We start from the raw sequence: 22,990 nt of genomic DNA on the forward strand, positions 1-22,990 counted from the left end.
CATACTAAAACAGTTTTACAGGCTTATAAATAAGTTTATTCAAAACTGTATATATTTAAATTTGACTTAAATATACTTATCATTATAATTGTATTTTCATAGTTAGCTAGCTGTTCGAAAGGATATAGTATTAATAACTAAAACTTTATTTTATTAATTTTCTTATAAACTTTACAAAATCTAGTGAATTGGTTGTTTACTTTATTGTAATTACTTTTTAAGTTTTGACTCACGATTGAAATCATCTAACTTTATAAAAAGAGTTGACCTATAAAAGTTATTACAAAGTTTTGAAATAAGTACTTTAACTATTCAATTGGGTATAATTTTCAAAATTTATTTAAGGAATAAAAATTTCAATTCAGAAAAAAATAAGTTGGATAACTAAATATCAGTTTTGTCCTCCGTTAGTTTATATTCACTTGTTTCAAATCATAACTATTGTGAGCTATAAGTACTCATGTGAATTAAATTTTTTTTTTGTATCCACCTACCTAGTATCTAAGCTTCTAGTATGGTTTTTGAATATTGAAAAAATATTTTAGTTGTTATTAGCAAAAAATACGTACCTGTTTTTTAAACAATCCTTTGAAAAAAACATTATGACATTTAATTTTTATATGCTGCTTAGTTGTCTATATAAGACACATGCTAGCAAAAAAATATTTATGTTATTTTAGTTAATTTTTTTGATGAATTGCGCAACGGTCGAACTGCAGTTTGTGTGGGAGTTAAACAAAATTTACATGCATGCAACATCATTAAAACACAGTAATGATATTCTGTATTACTTATGACTTGAGGGGAGAAATAAAGTATTGATTATTTCCTGTTAATAAATTTTAATTATCGTACATCTATACATATGTGTTAATAGTTGGATATTTAATGATTTTCTATATGTGAATTAGTTATAGAGTAGTAGATAGAAAAAAAAGGCTAAATAAAAAACTAAATAAAAAAGACAGAATCCCCTTATTTAACACTCTGGAGCCATGCTTGCATAACTTTACTTACATTGAAAATAGCATTATGTATATCCCTTTTATAAAAGTTCATTTGAAAATGATTACATTGATAGTATCTGGTACCTTAAGAGTTCATTGAGTTATAGTTTGTTTTGAATATTTTTTTTTCATATATTGTTTCAATATGTTTTATGGTCATTGTATATGCAGTTTACAAATTCAATTTAGCTTTCTAAACAGTCATCAGCTGTTTGATTTTGAAGTTAGCCCAAAAAATATCAATTTGATCGTAAACATTTTGTTGGCTTTGATGCAAGAGAGTAATAAAAAAATACAGTAGATTATAATTCATAACTTGCATGTAAAAGTATTAAAATTAGCTCCCAATGGTCATCTTTTATCTTAAAAATATTAATAAGTTAGATGATAAAAGCATTACAAAATAAAAAATAAAGTTTTGTGTAAAAAGCTTCAACTAAAGTAGTAAACAACTATTTTTCTATAAAAAAACTTAAATTTTTATGTGTTTAAGTAGAAAGCATCATAAAGGAATTTAACAAAAATGTTTAAAAAAAGAGTTTACCATTTGTCTCATATTGATTTTAAAGTGTAATCATAAAAAAATGTTTTTGAAATTACCAGACAAGTAATAAATACTTAAAATTTTAAGGACTTCAAAAGTTTGAAGCAGGGCGACCTGACGATGATCGGGGAGAAGGGGATTTCCCTGTCTGGGGGCCAGAAGGCGCGGGTGAACCTGGCGAGGAGCGTGTATCGGAGCGACTGTCAGGTGTACTTATTGGACGACCCGTTGAGTGCACTGGACGCCTCAGTGGGCAGCAAAGTGTTCAAAGAATGCATCTGCGATTATTTGAAAGACAAAGTAAGAGTGTTGTTTTCCGTAAAATATATTAGTTGAAGCTAAAATACAACTTACAATAGTAATAATAAAAAAAATAGAACAGAGGTACTTGCTCGAAAATTGTAGTGCAAAAACTAAAAGTTATGTAAAGTTAGAATAACATACTTTTTAAAAGTTATTTTTAAATTTTTGAATTGTTTAATTTTTAAGTTTTTTTTATAGTTTGCCTAGTAATCCCAACCATTATCAAAATATTTGTTTTAAAAGTCAATTTAATAAATATTTTCAATATTAATTTTGTAAGGTTAATTTTATGTTAACACGAGTGTGATAACAATAATGCAAAAGTAGAATAAAATTGATTCTCATACCACCGACATTTACAATTCATTTTGAAGTTATATAAAGTCCAAAAAAAATTGTAAAAAATATTTACGTTTATTGTGTAAACTAATCTACATAACCGTTAAAAATTAAAAATAATAGCTAATTTTATTGACTTTTACTCTTAAAAATGAAATGAAATTTCTGTTAAACATAAAAGTTTAAAAAAAGTTTAAAATTACCGTTCTTGTCATATTAAAATCAAGATTTCGTTTCCTAAAATATTTTCAAAAAAGTTACAAATACTATTCTTGAGTTTTAAGGTATAAAATACTGACTTTTATAATAAAAAACTTTGCTGAAGTCGACAACTTTAATTGTTTGATTTACAACTGAATAACAACATATATCGTTTTATTTATAACTTTGTTTCAGATAGTTATACTGGTCACTCATCAAGTCAGTTTCCTAGATAAAGTCGACAAAGTGGCTGTTTTAAAAGAGGTTGACTTTTTATATCCAATTTATAACATAAACAGTATTTTATTATCGAATTTTAGCGTAAATGTAGCATTATTTTTCTTTCAACTGAATTTTTTTTAATATAAACAATGCTAACTTGATTGTCTAGATTTATAAAGTAGATAAGTTCTTTATGCAATACAAAATTCGACACAGATTTTAGATTTTGTTTTGGTTACTTTCTAGGTGGTATAATTTAATGGAAATTTCACAAATACTGATTATTTTTTAGGGTGAATTGATTGAATACTGTTCTTATGAAGAATTGAAAAAAGAAAAACGTTTGAATATTGATGAACTAGTTAAACCTAACCTTTCTGGAGAATCAACTGCTAATGAGTCAATAGAAATTAAAAGAAAGTCTATGGAACAACGTTAGTCTATTAATAATTTGTTGAACTATTTTATAAATTGTTTTTACTTGATTTATGTTGAAGTTCAACATGAATTTAAAACTATAACAATATTGTGGATAATATATATTTATAGATTTTCTAGTCGTATTAAAGTCGACCATTTCGATATTAAATCTTTTACCTTGATCACCGTTTGGTTTTACCAAATCGAATTGCTAAGTATAGAATTTTCACTTAAAACTTATATTTGTCTCAGAAAGTAAATAGGAGTGAGAAATACTCTTTGAAAATAATATGAAAAAACAGTTCTAATTAATAAAAATAAAACAATAAAATTATATGATATGGTTATTTACATCTGCTTTAGTATACAGTTCGATCTGAATATAGATAATATACAGTTGAAAAGTTCATTGTGTTTTATCATATGATATGTTACATTTAAAATTATCACATGTTTACACCTTGAAATATTTTGACACTTGTTGAATTTAGAACTTTAAAAAATTGTTTATTAATAATTAAATAATTTCTTTGCAACAAAATCAATGCAAAGTTGTTTAAATGACATTTTTAAATGTCTACCCAGGAATATTGATTTTTAGAAGTTTACATCTTAACACGAATTACTGAATTTGCTTAATTTTTTTTATATTCCCACTTAGTAAAATGAACTTGAATTTGAAATAAAAAATTATAAAGTGTGTTAGTCTTCAAAGTGTTGTTATATTTTATCTTTTATTAGTAACAATATAAACAAGCATAGTTCAATTTATAAATAACGTTTTATAAAATCTAAAATAAAGTAAAATCTTGAACGAAAATATTCGTATAATATACATAAATGTTAATACATTATAATAAATATTATACTCAATATAAGTTTTAAATTAGTTTTGAACATAATTACCGAACTTTCCTTTTTGTATCTCCAATGTCTAGAAACATGTGCTATTAAGCTATAGTTTAATTTTTATAAATAAAATAAAAAATCCAAACTATTTAGATACTTTATTATTTATGGTTTTTGTTTTAATAAAAGTATTTATGTTAGTATCATTTAATTATTAAAAAAAAAAGTAATGAAATATAAATTTATAGAAAACGAAGACGACCTTAAAGTTTATTTTTCCAATGAAGCTGAAAAACATGAATCTTTGGAAAATGTTTCCTTGTTGCCACAGCCTAAGGTAAGTTTTACTTATTTTAAGAAAATTCAATTTATTTAGGTTCACCAGTAACAAAGTTTTTGTTAGTTTGACAAATGATTTAACTATTTAGGTTTTAAAAGTAGTTTTTTAAAAGTACGGTGAATAAGAGGTTATATTTTACTTGATTTATATAGTCATTTTCTATCTGTTTTAAGAACTTCATTTATTTAAACAGTTGAAGTTGTAGATCTTGTTTAATGAAATCTAAAACTAAGTTTCAAAAACTTTGTGTAAGTTTAACTGTTTACTTCTGAAATAAATAAAGATTAGAAAGTATTACTAAACGATTAAAAACTATATTTTAAATATGAACATAAAATGCATTTAAATAAGTATTTTAACTTACACTAATCTGTGAAACTAAAGGTTTTTTAAATATTTTAAGTCAGAAAACTATTTTGTGTGAAAATTTTCATTGCTTTTGTCTTTACAAGGTTTATGCGTCAGGCTTAATCGGGCTAAGTCAGGCTAAATCTGTTTTTTGGAAAAAGTTGCAAAATGATTTTTTTTTCAGTTTAATTCAGGGTTTCCCAAACTTTTTTTTCTAATGGCCCCCTTTAAAGAAAATTTAAAAGCTATGGCCCCCTCCGACAAGATTTCTCAAAAAACTACTATTAAAAACGCCTAAGACTTTTATTTTTGCTTTTCATCATCAACTCCAGAATATCTAGTGTAAGTTTAAAATTATGACCTAATTCTCCCCTGTGGCCCCTTTGCTGCTCATGGCCCCCTAAATTTCTGTAACGGCTCCCAAGGGGGCTACTTGGCCCACTTAGGGAAACCCTGGTTTAAACGCTTGAAAATTCTTGAATGTAAGTTTTTTAAGTTCAAATGCTTCAAAGTTTCAGAGTATTTTTTGAATAGGTTAATAAATTGTGATTTTCATTCTAAACAATCATTTTCCTTCTGAAGACAATTTGTCAGTACAAATGCTTGAAAATTTCTGAATTTCTATTTGAAATTTAAGGATAATTTTGATTATGTTTGGAGAAGATTATATTAAGATGTGAATTTATTTCTAAATAAACTTTTGATTTTTGTAGCAATATTTTCTGTAAAGTACTGTCCGTTAGTATGTCTGTAGCAGTTACACAATAATTATTTTGCAGAGACCGGATCTTTTTAAATAGCTTGAAGTTAAAAAATAGTACCAGAAAAGTCTAGTGTTATTAAGCTACTCAACCACAACTTATCTAATAGGTTTATATCTGTTGATAGGTTTATGATTATTTATGGGACTATATTTTTTTAACAATTTAGAATTGAAAAATAAAAAATGCATTAGGAAATTATATTATTAATAAGCTACGCAACTACAAATTATCTTACATGTTTTGTTGTTTCACCTGGTTATAAGACCAACTGGGCGCCGACAAGCATACGTTATGGTAGGATTTTTCAAACTCATTTTCATAAGCGCCCCCTTGGCAGAAATTTAAAAAAAATTCCCCAATACTAGTTAATTACCAGTTTACTATTTTTTCCGTCTTACCAATTAACACCGACCCATTGATAGCCAGAATTGCCTCTTAAGGCCAAAATTGCCATCTTTGGGAAAATGTCAATCTAAATTGAGAATTATCAGGCTAAAATTTAAAAATTTCTCGTACGAACCTTGTCTAAAGACGTAGAAAACTCGATCGTTAAGCTGCTTTAGTTTTCTATCATTTATTTTCATTAAAGATGACATAAAAGTTATATATATCACGCACAAGTATTTTCTACTAAGTCTAATTACTAAATGTCTCGAACTAAAGATGTTTTAGATTAAATATTTTTCTATAAACGGTTGATTAAGGTGCACACAAAAACTAAAAGTCAAACAAGGAAAATTTACATAAAGATTAAAATGAAAATTTTAAGCATTTTTAAAAAATTCTTTGTCAAGCCTAAAGCGCACACAAACGCAGAGTTCGGAAAGGTCAGTTGACGATGAGACGGAGGGTAAGAAGAAAGGTAACGTTGAAATGCGGGTGGTGTGGAAGTACATCGGGTACAACAAACCGCTGCTGTTTCTGCTCACGCTGTTCATCATCATCAACCACGCCACCATGCTCGTATCTGACCTGTGGCTCGCTCACTGGTTCGTTTAAGTCTTATATATTATAAGTCTTATATATTTAGTGTTTAATTTTTAAATTTAGACTTTTTTTATTGTGCTATTTAGATAACTTTCTTATATGTTATTGCTAAACAGTTACAACTAAAGCTAAGAAGTATAGCTTAAATGTCAAATAGATATCTTTTGTCTTTTGAGTTACTGTTATGTAAGATTTTTACCTTAATAGTTTTTATTAATCAACAAATATTTTATTTAAGTGGTTATTTTTAATTAGTAATTTTTTTTTAATGATAATTTTTGAGTTCTAATTACGGTTAATAAAAATAAATCTTCAGGGGTACGAAATCAACAGAGTTTCAAACGAGTATGATGTCATCGAATTCAAACAACACTACTGATAATAATGCGACATCAACGGTTGCGCCCGAAAAATTTGACGATTTGTTTTACGCAAAAGTCTACGGTGGTAAGTTTGAAATAATTTACATTTGATAATCTAATAAACCATTTTTTCAATTTGAGCAAGCTTAAAGTCAGAGTTTAATTTATTCTTATCAAGTTTTTATGTGACAAATTTTAAAATCGTTTAAAACTTAATAAAGCTATTTATTAATGAAATAATTGCGCATAGATAGTTTTATTCTTATTACAGTCATACATTCAGACTTTAAACTTTTTTGTAAAACTCAGGCTGACTCACATTTGTTTGGATTTTTTAGTGAAACTCTGAGTAATTTTGATGTTTTTCCTAAATCTCTGGCAGTTTTTTGACTTTAAAATAACTGTTTGCTTAAAAATTGTGTTCTATTAAGTTCTTTTATAATTTGGTATCTATAAAAATTTAAACTTGATTTTTAATATTTTTTTAAATTTTGGCTTAGAATAAAGATTTAAACAAATCTTAAAAATATGGCCGACTTAGACAAGCTTGATGCAATTTAGGCTAGTTCTTGGACATTTAAGCTGGCTTTTTAGCCTCAAAAAGTGGCAAGATATAGCAAGCTTCACAGTTTTTAGCTAAGTAGTGTAGTATAATTTACAATGTAAGTAATAAAAAAATACTTTTCAGCCATAGTAGCCGGGACGTGTTTCTTCATGTTTGCCAGATCGATGTTTCAGTTTCGGTATTCGATAAAATCGGGCATCAACTTGCACAACAAAATGTTTAGGTCGGTACTCGACACCTCAGTCCGCTTCTTTGACGTTAACCCCGTCGGTCAGTTGCAACAGTTTCTTTATTGAAGAAATATAGTACTTAGTTGTTTGCGTAAAATAAGCAGGGTTGCCACAAGGTCAGGAAAAGTCAGAAGAAACGAAAATAACAAAAGACAAAAGTTAGCAAATTTAACAAAATTTGAAAAAAATGTCAGGTTTCGTCAGTTCAAATTTACAAAATTTTCTTTTTAATAAAGCTTTCAAATGGTAAAAAACTAATAAAAATCCCTTAAAGTCTGACTAAAATTGCAAAATTTTCCTAGAAATTTCCAAAATTACTTAATTTCCAATGCCTTTATCTGGTAGAAATTAATAAAATATCTTTTATAAAACTGAAAATTTTTCTATTAACATATTGAACAATTACCCAACTTGAACATTTTTTGTATGCTTTTTAGTATTGATGGTCTGTTGTAAGGACACTTCCATAGTGAAATTTTGATATATACACAAGCGTTTTATCTTGCAGAATTTTAGAATCAAAGTGTTTTTTGATTCAGTAAATTACTAAGTTCTTTATAATTAAGCACTTAGTTTAGTATTTTATGTATAAATAGTTTTACTATTTTAGTAGTTTATTGTTTCTTTTTCAGACAAGTTGTCTTTATAATTTAGAAAAAACAAGTATTTTGCTGATAGAGCTCTTTATTGCAAGTACATCAATCATACACAGGTGGTTAAAATGTTGTAATGGAAGTTAGATGATTGAATTCAGCAAAAAAAAACTGTTGTTTTAACCTAAATTAACAAAAAATCTTAAAAGCTTTAAGTTGTTTCAAGTGTTTGATTATATATTTTAGAATAAGTTTTGATTAAGAGTTTGATTTAGAAAAGTCAGGAAAATGTCAGTGAAATTTCAGGAAATTTTTCTCAGCTTGATCTGTGGCAACCCTGAATAAGTTAACTACCGCATTAAATATTTATTACAATGGGTTTAAGGTGGTTAAAATCGCATATTATTTAGTTTACATAGCATATATATAGATGACAGCATTAAAAAATAATTTAGGGCGTGTATTGAATAGATTTTCCAAAGACCTCGGACTAATCGATGATTTGATGCCTAGTACTTTGATGGACTTCACATATGTTAGTTGTGTCTTAATAAACAATGATTAGGTTGATTTGTTGTCATACAATTTTTTAAGCTAAAATAAATTATGTCTTGATTTAATTAAGTTATGTATGCTTAAACTTAATCTTGTTTATAAACTGTCTGAAAATTGTTTTCAATGTTCCTCTTAAATTATTGTTTTTAATGAATGTTTGTCTTAAATCAACGTCTTAAATTATTGTGTAACAAGATGCTAACAAGTTTATGTTTTTTAATTATTCCAGTGGTAATTATGTTTCGCAATTTATTCGAGTTACTAGCTCTAAAACCATATTAAGGATTTTTAAGTATCATAAAATAACAAAATGTTTAAATTCTTATTTAAAGAACAATAATAAAAAACTTATTACAGCTGTTCGCATACTCGTGTGTGATCATAGTGAACGCGTGTTTTGTCAATTACATCTCAGTTGTCATAATCCTTCCCGTTTGTATTTCGCTGTTCCTTCTTCGCCAGTTCTTTGTCAAGAGATCTCGAGACGTGAAAAGATTAGAAGGAAACAGTGAGTATTTGTTTAGTTCTAATGAAATAAGTAATATTTTTTTTACTTAAAGGATACTGTAATTATTGATTTAAAACTCAAGTTGAAATCCAAAAGTAAATTATTGAATTTGAGCTATTAGTAGTTAGTATTCTAGTAGATATTCTTGTAATACTCTCATACAGTTTTATTTTTTTAATAACTTTAAGGTTTTTTAATTAAATCTTTTATTTTTGGCAGAAAAAGAGTTGAAGTACACGTACCTCCGTTAATTAAGAAAGATAAAATAGACATTCTTGTTATAAGTGTTTTATATTTAGCATTACGATTTTCACAGATAGAAGTCCAATTTTTTCACACTTATCAAACACGCTCGAAGGACTGACGACTGTGCGAGCGTTCAAAATGCAGGAAAACTTTGAAAACCATTTTCACTCCGCCCAAGACGTTCACAGTGGTGAGTTGAACACTTAGTTAAAAACATAGAAAGTAAAATGTTGACTACGTTAGTTTATTCTTTTCAATACTTTTTCAAATGTCATATCTTACAATAATAAATAAAGTTTAATAGTAATTAGAATTTTTGTAAATCATTGTTTATTCTTTTAATTCTAATGATTTTTTTTAATAATTTTTATTTATAAAAGATTGAAATTATATAATATTTTATAATCATTAATGTTATTTTTAAATTACTGTTTAAATTCTTCCAAGCAAATACTTAAACAAAGCTTTTTGAATTAAAAAATTTTCAAAGCGTCGTGGGTGATGTTCATGGCGATATCGCGTTGGTTCGGTCAGCGGTTGGACGCGCTGTGCATCGTGTTCATATGCAGCGTGGCCTACCTGTCCATAGTGTTCCAGGGCCAGGGGCTGAGCTCGCCGGGCAGCATAGGTCTCAGCATCACGTACGCGTTGTCACTGGTGGGCATGTTCCAGTGGTGCGTGAGGCAGAGCACCGAAGTTGAAAGCATCGTTGGTTTTTGATTAGTTTATTTATTGAATTTGAACTACTAATTAAAAACTTGTTTGGGGTTTTATGGGTTTAGCAAATTTTTAGTTTAGCTTTTAAATTTAGTGTTTGTCGAAGGTATAAGGAACGTTTGATGTAATAAACTTTAAAAATGTCTGATTTTTAAACAGTTTGGAAATTCATAATTATTTATCAAAATATAATTGTTTTTTTAGACAAAGCTGGTTTTGTGAACAGTTTTTATTTTATCAGCAATTAATATGTGTTTTTATTAAGAAGTTAAATACTAGAGGATTATATATTGTTTAAAATCTTTTAGCTAACGATTTCAAATATTTAGAAACTGTTTTTAAACGAGTTTAAAATCATAAAATTTTCAAATGTATCGATTTGTGTTCTACTAAATCTATTCAGGTCTGCCGAAACACCTGGAAAAACTTTGAATTGGGAAAACTTTGTAAAAATCTGGAATTTTGAACAAAATTCACTAAAACACCTGGGAATTTAAATAATTTTTACATGTAAAGTAATTAAATTTCGATAAGATACGAAAAATATCATATAGAAAAAAAAATATTATTAATTATTTTATTAATAAACACATTTAAAAAAGGCATTACAAAATAGTTTCAACGCTGTTGTAGTATTTAAGACAGTTTTTTCATCTAATTTAATTTTAAACTAAAAATTGACCAGATATATATTTTTTAAATCTGGAAGAAGTTTATAAAGTCTGGATTTTTTTTAAATTTAAAGCCTTTGGCAACCCTGTATTTGCTTGATAATTAACAAAGCTTTAAGAGGCCTCTACTCAACCAGAATTTAAATTTTAGTAAATCGCAACTCACAGTTTACCAGTGTAAGTTTTTTAGGCAAAACAAAGACACCTGAAAGTAAATAATTAACTTAAAATCAATTAATTAACAGCTTGAACATTTGTTTAAAACATTTAATAGCATTTCCTTACTATATTATTTTTTTAACGTTTAAAAAAAAATAATTTTAAACTAGTAATCCGTTTGATAACTTACATTGTTTATATATTTTTTGGTAAATAAATATTTTTTACAACTAATGTGTTTAAAATGTGTACTGACGTAATGATCCGAAAATCACAAAAGAAAATTTCATAAAGTTGTTTATTTTAATACATTTTTGCACAGTTGTATCTATAAATATGACTCTTGATGAAGAGTCATTGTGCATCTCATTGCTATGAGGCAATAATAACCAATTAATATTTGACTGAAAAGCGATTAGCTTGTCCCACTAAGTCAAAATTTCTGGCCTACCCTCTTTTCAGCTAAATAACAACTAATATAAAAGTCAGGCTTAAAGTTTTTCACAATAATAACTACATTATAAAGTCTTTTTTCCTTGTGAGTAAACTGTGTTGCGTATTTTACGTGTATTTCATTCCAAATGTATTCTAGTGTATATTATTTCTACCTTAAAGAAAACGTTTTGAAATACTTTAGTCGAAGAAGAATTTTATTCATTTGTCCCTTTCCACATAATAGGCTGCCGACCTTAGATCTGATATACCTTCATCTTCTGTGTTAGTTCAATGATTTATAGGTACATTTGAAATTTTAACAAAAGTTAAAACAAGCATTTATTTTAAATCAACAATGATAGAAATGTATATTACTTAATTATAGTAATTTAAAACAATTGATAGCTGAAAAAGATACTTTAAAAGGTTTAAATTTTAAGAAATATATTTAGAATAAAATAACTTATTTAAGTTGGTTTAGTGTTGACAAATATTCTTAAAAGGAAACTACTTAACTAGCCTAACTTTTAAGTTTTTTAATAATATTGTTTCAAGTAGGTTTCTCTTTTTATTTGAAAAAAATTTCGATTGTCATTTTAATCTCTTATTGTTAGAACTACCACTAAATGCATTTGATTTGTATTTAAGTTTCTCGATGATTAAACTTTTTGAGTACACTAAAAGTTAAAAAAAAATTATAGTATATTTTTTGAAAATATTTTATTAGAAGCAAGTATTGACACAGCAAACTGAAAGCACAAACTCCGGTTCAAAAAACTGTATAAATTAATGGCCGAAGGACCCTGTGATCTACATTGAGCAATATTTTTACTTCATTATTGTTCAATCATTCTTTCACTAAACACACTGTATAGTAATTATTGGGGGTTGCCGAGAACCTAGGTTATGAATAATTTATAAAATCCTGGAACTTTGACCAAAAATCACTAAAAAACCTAGAAATTGTAGATACAAAATAATGAGTTTTTAGATACAAATATCTATTAAATACAATATTTTTTATATCATATCATAATTTAATTTATTATAAAATACTTTTAAAGTACCATTACAAAATCTTTTAAATGTTTTTACTACTCAAGACAGTTTTCTACCTTAAACTTAATTTTAAACTGGGACTAAAAACATGTGATTTCAAAAACTTGGATTAAGTTTAGGAAAACTTGAAACATTTTTCAAGAAATTTTTGGTAACCCTGTTTATTACTTGTTTAAAGTAATTAATTACTGTTTATTATAGATACTTAATTTGTATAAACCCTTCTTTTTTTGCACCTAAGTATCTAAGTTTTTTTTTTTAACCAAAACATCATAATACTCTTTAGTTTTTTTTGTAATTCTAAAATTAGAAATGTTTTTTATAAGCGTTATTGGAATAGCTAGGTATTAATGATCAGCTTAAACTTTGTTATTACGTTTTTCAATTTTTAACCATTCAAACAGTTCACTTCGGTTGAAAGACTGCAGGAATACATCGACTTGGAACCGGAAGTCGACGCGTCTTTCGTGCCGCAAAAACCCGCCAAAGACTGGCCACAGAGCGGCGCAATTTCCTTCAAAAACGTCTCTTTCGCCCATTACAAAGGAGGGCCGGAAATTCTGAAGGAGCTCACGTTTGACGTGAAAGCCCGCGAAAAAGTTCGTTGGTTCAAATTGTTTTATACAGATAAAAAATAGTTAGTTTATCACTAAGTGTGTTAATTATATATCATATCTAGTATATTAAAAATTATAGTTGTTTAACACTCTTTTCAAGATAGGGGTTATTGGGAGAACGGGAGCGGGTAAGAGTTCGCTCATAGCCGCCCTCTACCGCTTGAACGAATTTTCCGCGGGAGAAATCTTCATCGACGACGTGCCAATTTCGAAAGTGGACGTTAAAGTTTTGAGAAATGCTCTTTCAATAATTCCCCAAGTATGTATGATGATTTTATAATATCAATAAAAACTAAGTTACATTTTTTTAAATTGAAGTTTTTATGAAAGGTGTTGCTTTAAAAGGTGGACTATTTAGTTGATAACTATCATCTAAGTTTTATATACATTTGAAAAAAAATTATATGTTAATATGAAACATGATAGTACTTTTAAATATGATACTATAATCAACTTAATTTTGGATATTATATAGAGTTTTTCAAAATATTTATACTACACAAAACATTTTTTAAATCTAAATACACTTAATTATAATGTAAGCATACTATTAACTTCTGAAATTTTGTTTAGATATGCGACCAAACAAGTAAGTTATCGTGAAAAGCAATCAAACAAAATTAATTTTGTTTTTTGTAATTATTGTGAACAAGTAATTCACTGGTATTGCTTATAATTATTAACACTGAAAGCATACATGTAATGTAAAATAACTTTTATAGTAAATTATGATTCAAATTTATTTAACTATTTCAAAACTATTTAATTCACGTGTTAAAAGTTTCATTAGTCTAAAACGGAAATAAATTAACAAACGTCAAATTAAAAAAAAGTAAATATTGTAATTAAAATCATTTTAACTAAAAATATTTTCTTTTTGTGATATAAATATTTTTTTCTTTGCAAATTAATTTGACTAAAGTTAATAAAACTGAAACATGTTTTAATGTTTTTTAACTTTTGTTGAATTGTTTTTAATAACAGCACTGTGTACTAACATTAAAAAAGGAATTTTCTGTAATGTATTGGAATTATGAAACTGTTAATTAAAAGAATGAAGTTGTTTTTCTAATTCTAAATAAAAGAGACGTATGTTCAAAACCTATTTTAAAAGATGGAAGTTAATTAAATTAATGATAGATAGTTAAAATATTGCAAGTCAGATAAATAAAAAATAAGTAAAAATGAAGACTTACTTGACTACCTCTTTTGAGTTAATAGGTTACTGATTAAAAAAAGGCTACGACTTTATGAATGTGGTTAGAAATTTAAATTTGTAAATATTTTTTCATTTTAGTTTTGAGATAAAAAATAGTAAAACTATTGTTTATCGAAAGATTTACTTTAGATTTATTAAAAAACCTCATTTATAGATTTATAAGGGTTTTGTATGAAATTTTTTCAAGATTTCCATTTTATAATTAAGTAACTTAAATTTATATACAAAAACAGAGCTGAAAGAAATCTGCATTGCTTTTTTGAAAAATTATTTTTAATTCACACAATAGTATTTTATTTTAGTTATATATATATTGTGGCAACGGGTCAAATATGCACAATGGGTCACTTTTGCATGGAGGGTCATTTTTGCATGGAGGGTAATTTTTGCACGAGAGTAAAAAAAAAGGATAAAATAATAAAGCAAAGCAAGAAAAAATAAGTCACCGACCGAGGGTTAGGGGTAACAGTGATAGTAGAAATAAAAAATTAAAAATAACTTATAAAATTAAGTAGCAAAAAAAAATTAATAACAAAGAAAAAAAAAACAGTTACTGACCGAGGGTTAGGGGTAGCAGTGATAGTAAAAGTAAAATAAGAAATTAAAATAATTAAGAAACAAAAATATAATCAACCCGGGCAAAAATATCTTCGTGCAAAAATGTACTTTTGTGCAAAAGTGACCCTTTGTGCATATTTGACACCTACCCTACAGTATACTATGCACAATAGAAATTTCAAGTATGCTATCATTTTCTCTAATTTTTTTTAGTACTTTTTTTGTGACCTAGTTTAATTAAACTAAAAAAAACATATTTTTATTTATTGTCGTGAAAGATTCCTGTCAACTAGAATAAGTGTGTGATAAATATATTGTTTATAGTTGTGATAAGGTTTGAGCAGGTTCTTTTAAATGCTGTGTATTGTTTTTAATTTTTTCTCAGGTGAAAACTAAACAGCAATTTTAAAGTTCATACTCTCAAAGTGCTTGGTTTAACGTGTTTCTTAACAGAATTAGCAGTTAAAGTATCCAATGTTGCTTATTTCAATAATTGTTTCACAGGATCCGCGTTTGTTCTACGGCACAATTCGATTCAACATGGATCCTTTCGATGTTTTTACTGATGACGAACTGTGGAGTTCTCTTGAAAAAGTATTAAATTGACATTAAAGTTTAATTTAAAATTATGTTTTAGCGAGTTTTGTGTTATATCAAAAAAAAAAAATTCGAACTCTTATAAATTCCAATGAAGTAAATTTAAATAATTTTGAAAACTTAAGTTTTTCTATGAAACTTTTTTTTCTGCTATGATTGAAAAAGTATAATTTATAAATGTACAAAGTTTTAGAAATACTTTATGAAAATGTTTTTGTTCAAAAGTAGTGTTAAATTTTCTGCAATATTTTTGATACTAAAAGTTTAAATACTCAGAATTATAGATGTTTTCAGAAATATTCATAAGTCTTTTCATAAAACTGCTAAGAAAAAAAAATCATTACACCAAATTAACTTTTTTTTGATTAAAATATTTATTGTATGAATCTCTAAGTTTTGTCAAATAAATTCATCATTTATTATTTTAAGGTTCAATTGAAAGATCGAGTTTCAAAGTACAAGTTGAAATTGGACACGCAAGTCAGCGAGGGCGGTTCAAATTTCAGCGTGGGGGAAAGACAGCTTTTCTGTCTGTCCAGGGCCATTTTGCGCAAAAGTAAAATTGTCATGATCGACGAAGCAACAGCTAATGTGGACCTCGAGTAAGTAAATTTTTGTATTTGTTAAATTTAATGATAAATAACATTTTATTTTGCAGAGTGGATTTTTAAAATTGTTCAATCTTTAATTACATAGTATTTTTGATTTTAATCGAATCAACGTTATGAACATTTTTAACTAATTACTTAAATTAAAGTTAATGTTGTATTTTTTTTTTATTACTTATTTTTTTTATTGTTATATTGTTTTTCTTTACTATACTTAAAATCTAAGTCTTTAAATGATACAGATACAAAAAGGAAAAACACGTTTTGTGCTGATATTATGCTCTACTTGATTTTTAAAAAACTTAATTTTTTTTGCATTAAGTGTTTTACTTTTTTAGTTTTACTTATATTATTACTTTTTTTACAATTATTTTTTAACACAGAACGGATCGTCTCATTCAAGTAGCATTGCGAATCAGTTCCAAGGACTGCACCGTTCTCACAATAGCCCATCGTTTGAACACTATCATCGATTGTGATAAAGTTATGGTTGGTTTTAGTTTGATTATTCTTTAACTTAAAACAACCATGCGGAAACACTTGAAAGTTTTGATTTAAAACAGTTATTAAAAAAAAGTATAGTTTGCATCGAAAATAAAGAAAAAGTGAACTTTTTTTTTTTCAAACCATAAATGAAAAAGGGTAAAATGTTATAATTATTTTACATCTTTTGCTTTTTCTTATTTTAATTTTTTTACCAGGTGATGGATTATGGAAAGTTGGTGGAGTTCGGCGAGCCTCACGAATTGATAACCAGTTCAACGAGTGGTAGCAAGAAATCGTACCTCTACTCCCTCATGGAGTCCTACGGTAAATCCGAAGTGAAAAACCTCACGCACCTCGCTAAGAAAGTTGGTTTCAAAAGTTGAACATTTGTTGAGTTTTATATAGTATTAATGTTTTCACTGGGACACTTTAACTTCTAACAGAAAAAAAAAACTTATTTAACCTGTTTTACTTTAATTTCAGGCTCATCTCGAACGTCAAGAAATGTTGAAAAAATAAGAATATTTGATCTCCCCGAAGTTTGCACAATGCTACATTTGAGTTGCTATTATTTATTTTCTAGCTCATAGGTCTTATCTTACATCAGAAAATTACACAAAACTACACCCTGTTTGTGTTACTGCTAGCTAGAAAAAATTATTTATTATTAGTTTTAGTCTAATGTAGGTAATCTTACAAATTTTTTTCGTTTATTTTATTTTTGACATTTCGTTTTAGTTTATTTTATATTTATAGCATTCGACAGTCATTATTCATTTGTACCACTGTTTGCAAATAACTTTGCATATAAATGGTTTTAAAAAATAATTTCAATAGTAAATTAAAGTTATAAGTAATCTTTCAATTAGAAATAATCTGCTAAAAAATCAAAGTTTTTTTTAATTTTTTATTTAAAAGTTTTTTTTTTCAAGTTAATTCATTATTTTACTCAAGTGTTATCATTTCATTTCAATCTTAAATTGCTTCTGATTTAAACCTTTAATAAATTGATTCAGGTCTATACAAAAAGTTTTTAGAGTTTATTATCATAATCTAGTGTACATTATATAAAACTGACTAACAAATATTATTTTTAAATTTATGACTGATCTAAATAAGCAGAACCAATGGTCACCTATTTACCAAAATATTTCTGATCTTGAAATATCAGGGCTGCCACATACTCGGGTTAGTTAAGGGCATAGGGGGGTAAATCACCTTTTTCACAATTTAGTCTTATTTTATTGAGTTTTAACTAAGCTACAAGTTGCTTTTTAAAGATTTTAAAAACCAAAATGACTTTTGAGATATAGCAGGTCGAAGTCGGAGACTACAATAGGCTCATTATGGGGGCGCAAATTAAAACAGCGAATCACTAAAAATCACACTGTTTGTTATTTTTTTATAAAATTTTTATTTTTCATTTTTTTAAAGTTTGTTCTGAATGTTTTTTCTAAATATTGCAAGGAACATTTCCTGCAAGTTTGAGGTAGTTATCTCAAAAAACGTAGGAGAAGATAGGTTTTTAGTAAAGTAGTCTTTTTTCGCCATTTTAGTTTGCGCCCCCATAAGGAACCTATCTTTGCCTCCGAATTTTTAAAATATGTAAAAAGTATCTTGTAGCTTGGTTAAAACTCTAAACCAGGGTTCGCTAAACTCATTTACTAAATCGCTCCCTTTTAAGAAGTTTGAAAAAAAATTGCCCCCCATGATTTTATAAAGTATTTTTTCTTCTTGAGTATGCATTTTTGAGTCAAAAAAGTTGTATTCGAAATGTAATTTAGTCTGGAACTTCTTATGCACGCACTTTTGGGCTGTGTTCAAAGTAATTTACAGGGCTTGAAAAAATAATTTACAGTTATTTTCTTAAAAGCCCAGTAAAGTGTATTTAAAAACTGTAATCTGTAATCAATTCTGTTTAAATATGAATTGTTTTGAAACTAATAAAACCTTTAGGTTAGTTGTGGACAACTTTTGTAGTCAGCAAGTCATTTTTACTAAAAAATCATTTCTAGTATCGACTTGTTAAAAAAATGTACTTGCGGGCTGCATAATTTATAAAACTAACATATAAGAAATTAAAAAATTCGAGCAAAATTTTAATAAACTGGTTTACTATTATTGTGATCTAGGAAGTACTATTGTGAACTGAAAACCAAATTGAAAGCGTATTTCATAATATTAAATATCAAAAAGCTAAGTTTTATTTGTTTTGCACAAGTAGTTTTCAAGTAACTTAGCGGGCCGAAGTTTGACTGGATCTGGACCGTACGTTATCCATCGAAAATCTTAACTGAAACCTGACATTATAATAATCTCTTATATAACGAATTTCGGACATATAGAAGTGAATGCTAAGTAACTTATTTAAGTAGCACAATATACTTAAATTATTTTATAAATAGACATATTCTAAAATTATTTTACGATATATTAAAAAACTACAAAAGAATGATCAGCTTATTTTACACATAATGACATAAATATTAAAACATCATTGCTGTTTTAGTTTTAGGAAGTTTGATTGACTGATAGATTATCTCACATGAAACATGGTTTTATCGATAGCTTCTGTTAATGCAGAAAATTGTTAATTTCAATGCTAAAATATATTATAAGCAATTTAGTTGTAAAATTAAAAATTTAATTTTAAATTTTTAAGCTATATGTTTCGTAATAGAATACCATGAAACAGTATTTTACTTGGAACAACCTTTAAAAAACTAAACCTTTATCCTAACAATATTTTATTTTTTTTATTTAAATTCAAAAAAATAAAAATTAAAGTTTTTACAGCTAATTTTGTGAACAGAAAGTAATCATTTTAAAAGATTTTTATTAGATTAAAATTTTGTTTTGTAACTAGCAGTTTTTATGATAGCTTATTTAATTCTGTACAAAAAGAATTTGTTTTCTAGCTATCAACCTATAATAATTTAAAAGGGGAAAATAGTGAAAAATCAAAAGTTAGTGAAATAGTTAAAGACATTTCAAATACAGACCTCAAATTTATACACTTCAAAGTCAAAAAATCTTTTTTGAAATAAAAACTTTAATGATTTACAAGACTACTTTTTTTTACTTATACAGAATAAACAAGTAATAACAATTATCTGTCAAATAAATATCTTTAAAAAAGTATTTTATTTACTATGCTATAAAAACTTTTAATGTGATGTAAAACGACAAATGTAAACTACAAAATTAACCAAGTCAAAAGATAACTAATAATAACTTTAAGACATAAACCACTCAATAAATACAGTAGACTTTCGCTTGAATTTGCACTTTGAACAAAACCAAAAAGTGCGAACTCAAATATGCATTATCATTTTTTTAATAAAATGGAAAATTTCAATATGTTATAATATAATAATGTTATGAATAAGCGTAAAATCCACTAAAACATAAAATAAATATTCATTAGGCATCAAGATTCACTAAAAAGATTGATCTATATAAGATATTAAGTGTAATAGTTTTTTTGTTTTATAAATACTTAGTTAATTATATTCTTTATTTAAGTTAAATCTAAGAATTTATAAATTTGCACTTTTTTTGGGTAAAAAGTGCGAACTGAAGAGGAAGTGTACCGTAATTAATATTCATTAGGCATCAAGCAAACCTGTTGTAGAATAAATAACTTAATAACATTTTTGTTATAAAAAGACTACTTAAATACAAACCAGGTTAAATAAGAAACCTTTAAAAAAATCAACTAAAATTGAAACCCTACAACAAATAATTTCTGCAACTGAAGTCTAATCTAATGTGAAGGATGAGCTTCATGACTGCTTGCAAGTTTTTCTATATCTGATTCTAAATCAGTCAAATAAAGCCTCAAGTCACCTTTTTTTGCAAATATCTAGATTCATAGCTATCAACATCATAGCTAGAAGGAAAAGCTATAAACAACAGTCTAACTTCCTGCCAAGTGATTGGATACTTTTGCATTAGTTTTTGTTGATTCCAAAAGCTTTCATAAAGCTCTTTGGAAAAACAAATTTTAGGTTCAAGGTCAGTTTGTAAGTCTGAGAAAGTTTTCTGTAAGTCAACATTTACTTCAAAAAGATCTGCTTCGAAGGGATCCATAATACACTTCGGGACGTTTAGTTGAAAAACGTCAGTAAACCGTTTATCAATATCACATTAAAGCTGTATCAGATGAGATGAAAGTACTTCTACTTCACCTTCACTTATTTGAAGTTTCAAGTTTTGCAAACTTGTAAACTGTGAAAACTGATTATTTTTGATTTTTTTTTCGTACAATTTAAGTTGGTTTCTGAAACTGGTTATCTTACTTTTGACTTTTACAAGATTCAAGTTTTTACCTTGTAAAGTTTTGTTCCGATTATTGACCTTACCATATATGTCTCACATGTCTATTTTTCTTTTAACAAGACTGTCTGCCAACATCAGGGGTCGGCAAACTGCGGCCCGCGAAGGGTAAATCTGCGGCCCGCGAGCATGTTATTTTTTTTTAATGGAATGCGGCCCGCGAAAGAAAATTTTGTGGCCCGCGAGCATGTAAATGTGGCCCGCTGAGCAAAATTATATTTCTAGTTAAATTTTTTCGGTAATTCGACTTAATTTGATTAGTTTGATTTTAAGTCTCTCTATAACATTTTAAAATAATTTCAAGTAATTACTGCTTTAGTTTAAAAATGTGAAAAAGACAGATTAGCGTTCTAACAGGATATATTTCTCAGTTTCATAATTACTTCTTTTTTACAACAGTAGGTAATTATCTGAAAAAATAGTGTCAAGAGTGCTTGGATTTAATAAGTTGGTTATATAATACCTATTTATAAAATTAACTAAGTGCAAATATCTTCCATTTTGTACAAAAGTAATGCACAGTAATTAACTAAAGTGTCATTTCTTTATAGCTTAGATATTATTTTTCAATATTTTTTATACCTCAGTTTCTTTTATAATTTTTTTGTTTGTAAAAGTTATATTTTAGTGTGAACACATTTAAAATAACATAGTAATAAGAGTAAGGTTCATTTTAATTTTTTATAAGTTGTCTATGCACACCAACTTAAAAAAATGCTCATATTTTAAACCACTTTTTATTTAATACTTTAGTTAGTTTAAGTTAGTTTATGCATACTTTTCTAACATTGTTATTTATACATGTCATATCTAAATTTGTACAGACACATTTAAAACAATATATATGACATAAGTTAATATAGTTTTTGTTAGGTATACATTCCATTTTTTAAACATTGTTTTTTTCAAGCTAAGTTAATTTTCATGCCTTGAATATCAATACACACAATTGCTGTTTTTTCGAGCTACCTATTTAATATAAACTAGATATAAGGATGGTAAATTTATAAAGTTTGTACATTGTTAATCAAAATAGTTCAAATTCAAGCAAATAAACAACTAAACATTGCCAAACACTCAGACTATTACTATTTGAAAACTTCAAATCTCAGGTCAACTAAGCCATTTTTTAAGTTTTTGGCTAGAATTTCTTTTTGTATACAAAAATATCAGGAATGTTTTTGTTGACTCAGGCTGGCTTTTTTGCTTTAAAGAGTGGCAAATTAAACTTATGAGGTATGTTTTGCTCAATCCACAGTGTTAGTTTGAGTTTTAATATATGTTAAATTTTAAGTCTTGCAGCTGATATAATTCAAAATATTATTTATATTATTGTGTACATTAAAGAATGAACAATCAGTGTTGCCAAAAAAGTTGAATCCCGGAAAAGCTTTGAATTTGTGAATATATGGTTAAAAATTCTAGAAAAAAACTTGAATTCGAGAATTTTTCGAAAAACCTGGAATTTCAAACAATTTTTACATTTAAAGTAATGAAATTTCGATTTGACTCAAAAAAAATTACCAAATAAATGTTTTTTTATTAAAAAATATATTATAGTAGCTTAACAGTATTTTTTAATATTGATAAATGTTTTAAGACATTTTTTTAAACTTCAATTAAACTTTATACTAAAAATAAAAGAAGGAATTGTACTTCCAAAAACTCCGTATTGGTACATTGCACCTTTACTTGAAAAATTTCACCGATTGTTGTGCTCTTCGCGTTGGAACTAAACCAAGAAATTCTACTAAAATGTCAAAGTTAGTAAAAACATTTCTAATAAAAATTCTCAGATGAGCAATAGTTTTTCTATCAGTGCTCTCATGTTAACAGTTTGATTAAAGTTCAATTTGATTTATGCGACTTTATAACCTTAATGCATTTCCTAAACACGACTTCATGTTGTCATTGAAGAAATAAACAAAAGTTTTTCATTACCGCCAACATCAATTCTTTATAAAAGTTTTTAATTATAAACGATAACTCATTTTAGGTAGTAAATTTTGCTACTTTATTACTTGCCTTAACAATTTTTTCTGATTAGTCTGTAGTTACTGAAGATACTAATGTGCTTTGTCGGAAATGACTTTGGTAATTTTTTTTTATTGTTTCTCGCAATAACTCCTAACTAACGCTTTTT

At 26.8% G+C, this 22,990-nt stretch overlaps 1 protein-coding gene across 1 annotated transcript in view; it reads left to right on the forward strand.

Annotated features, from left to right (window-relative positions):
- The window catches only part of LOC145836670 (ATP-binding cassette sub-family C member 4-like), a 28,278-nt gene extending 11,011 nt beyond the window's left edge, over nt 1-17,267 (forward strand). Inside the window, exons 13-30 of the mRNA XM_082944455.1 lie at nt 1,639-1,851; nt 2,590-2,658; nt 2,909-3,050; nt 4,134-4,222; nt 6,154-6,326; nt 6,641-6,771; nt 7,375-7,521; nt 8,530-8,609; nt 8,987-9,137; nt 9,454-9,573; nt 9,874-10,091; nt 12,829-13,023; nt 13,142-13,300; nt 15,323-15,412; nt 15,845-16,017; nt 16,407-16,512; nt 16,725-16,874; nt 16,993-17,267. Of these exons, the coding sequence (XP_082800581.1) occupies nt 1,639-1,851; nt 2,590-2,658; nt 2,909-3,050; nt 4,134-4,222; nt 6,154-6,326; nt 6,641-6,771; nt 7,375-7,521; nt 8,530-8,609; nt 8,987-9,137; nt 9,454-9,573; nt 9,874-10,091; nt 12,829-13,023; nt 13,142-13,300; nt 15,323-15,412; nt 15,845-16,017; nt 16,407-16,512; nt 16,725-16,874; nt 16,993-17,028 (2,442 nt within the window). The 3' untranslated portion in view covers nt 17,029-17,267. The remainder of the gene's footprint in view (nt 1-1,638; nt 1,852-2,589; nt 2,659-2,908; nt 3,051-4,133; nt 4,223-6,153; nt 6,327-6,640; nt 6,772-7,374; nt 7,522-8,529; nt 8,610-8,986; nt 9,138-9,453; nt 9,574-9,873; nt 10,092-12,828; nt 13,024-13,141; nt 13,301-15,322; nt 15,413-15,844; nt 16,018-16,406; nt 16,513-16,724; nt 16,875-16,992) is intronic.
- The last annotated feature ends 5,723 nt before the right edge of the window (nt 17,268-22,990 follow it).

This window comes from Thalia democratica, chromosome 5 (genome assembly GCF_965202585.1).
Source record: "Thalia democratica chromosome 5, ktThaDemo2.hap1.1, whole genome shotgun sequence".
Taxonomy (NCBI): Eukaryota; Metazoa; Chordata; class Thaliacea; order Salpida; family Salpidae; genus Thalia; species Thalia democratica.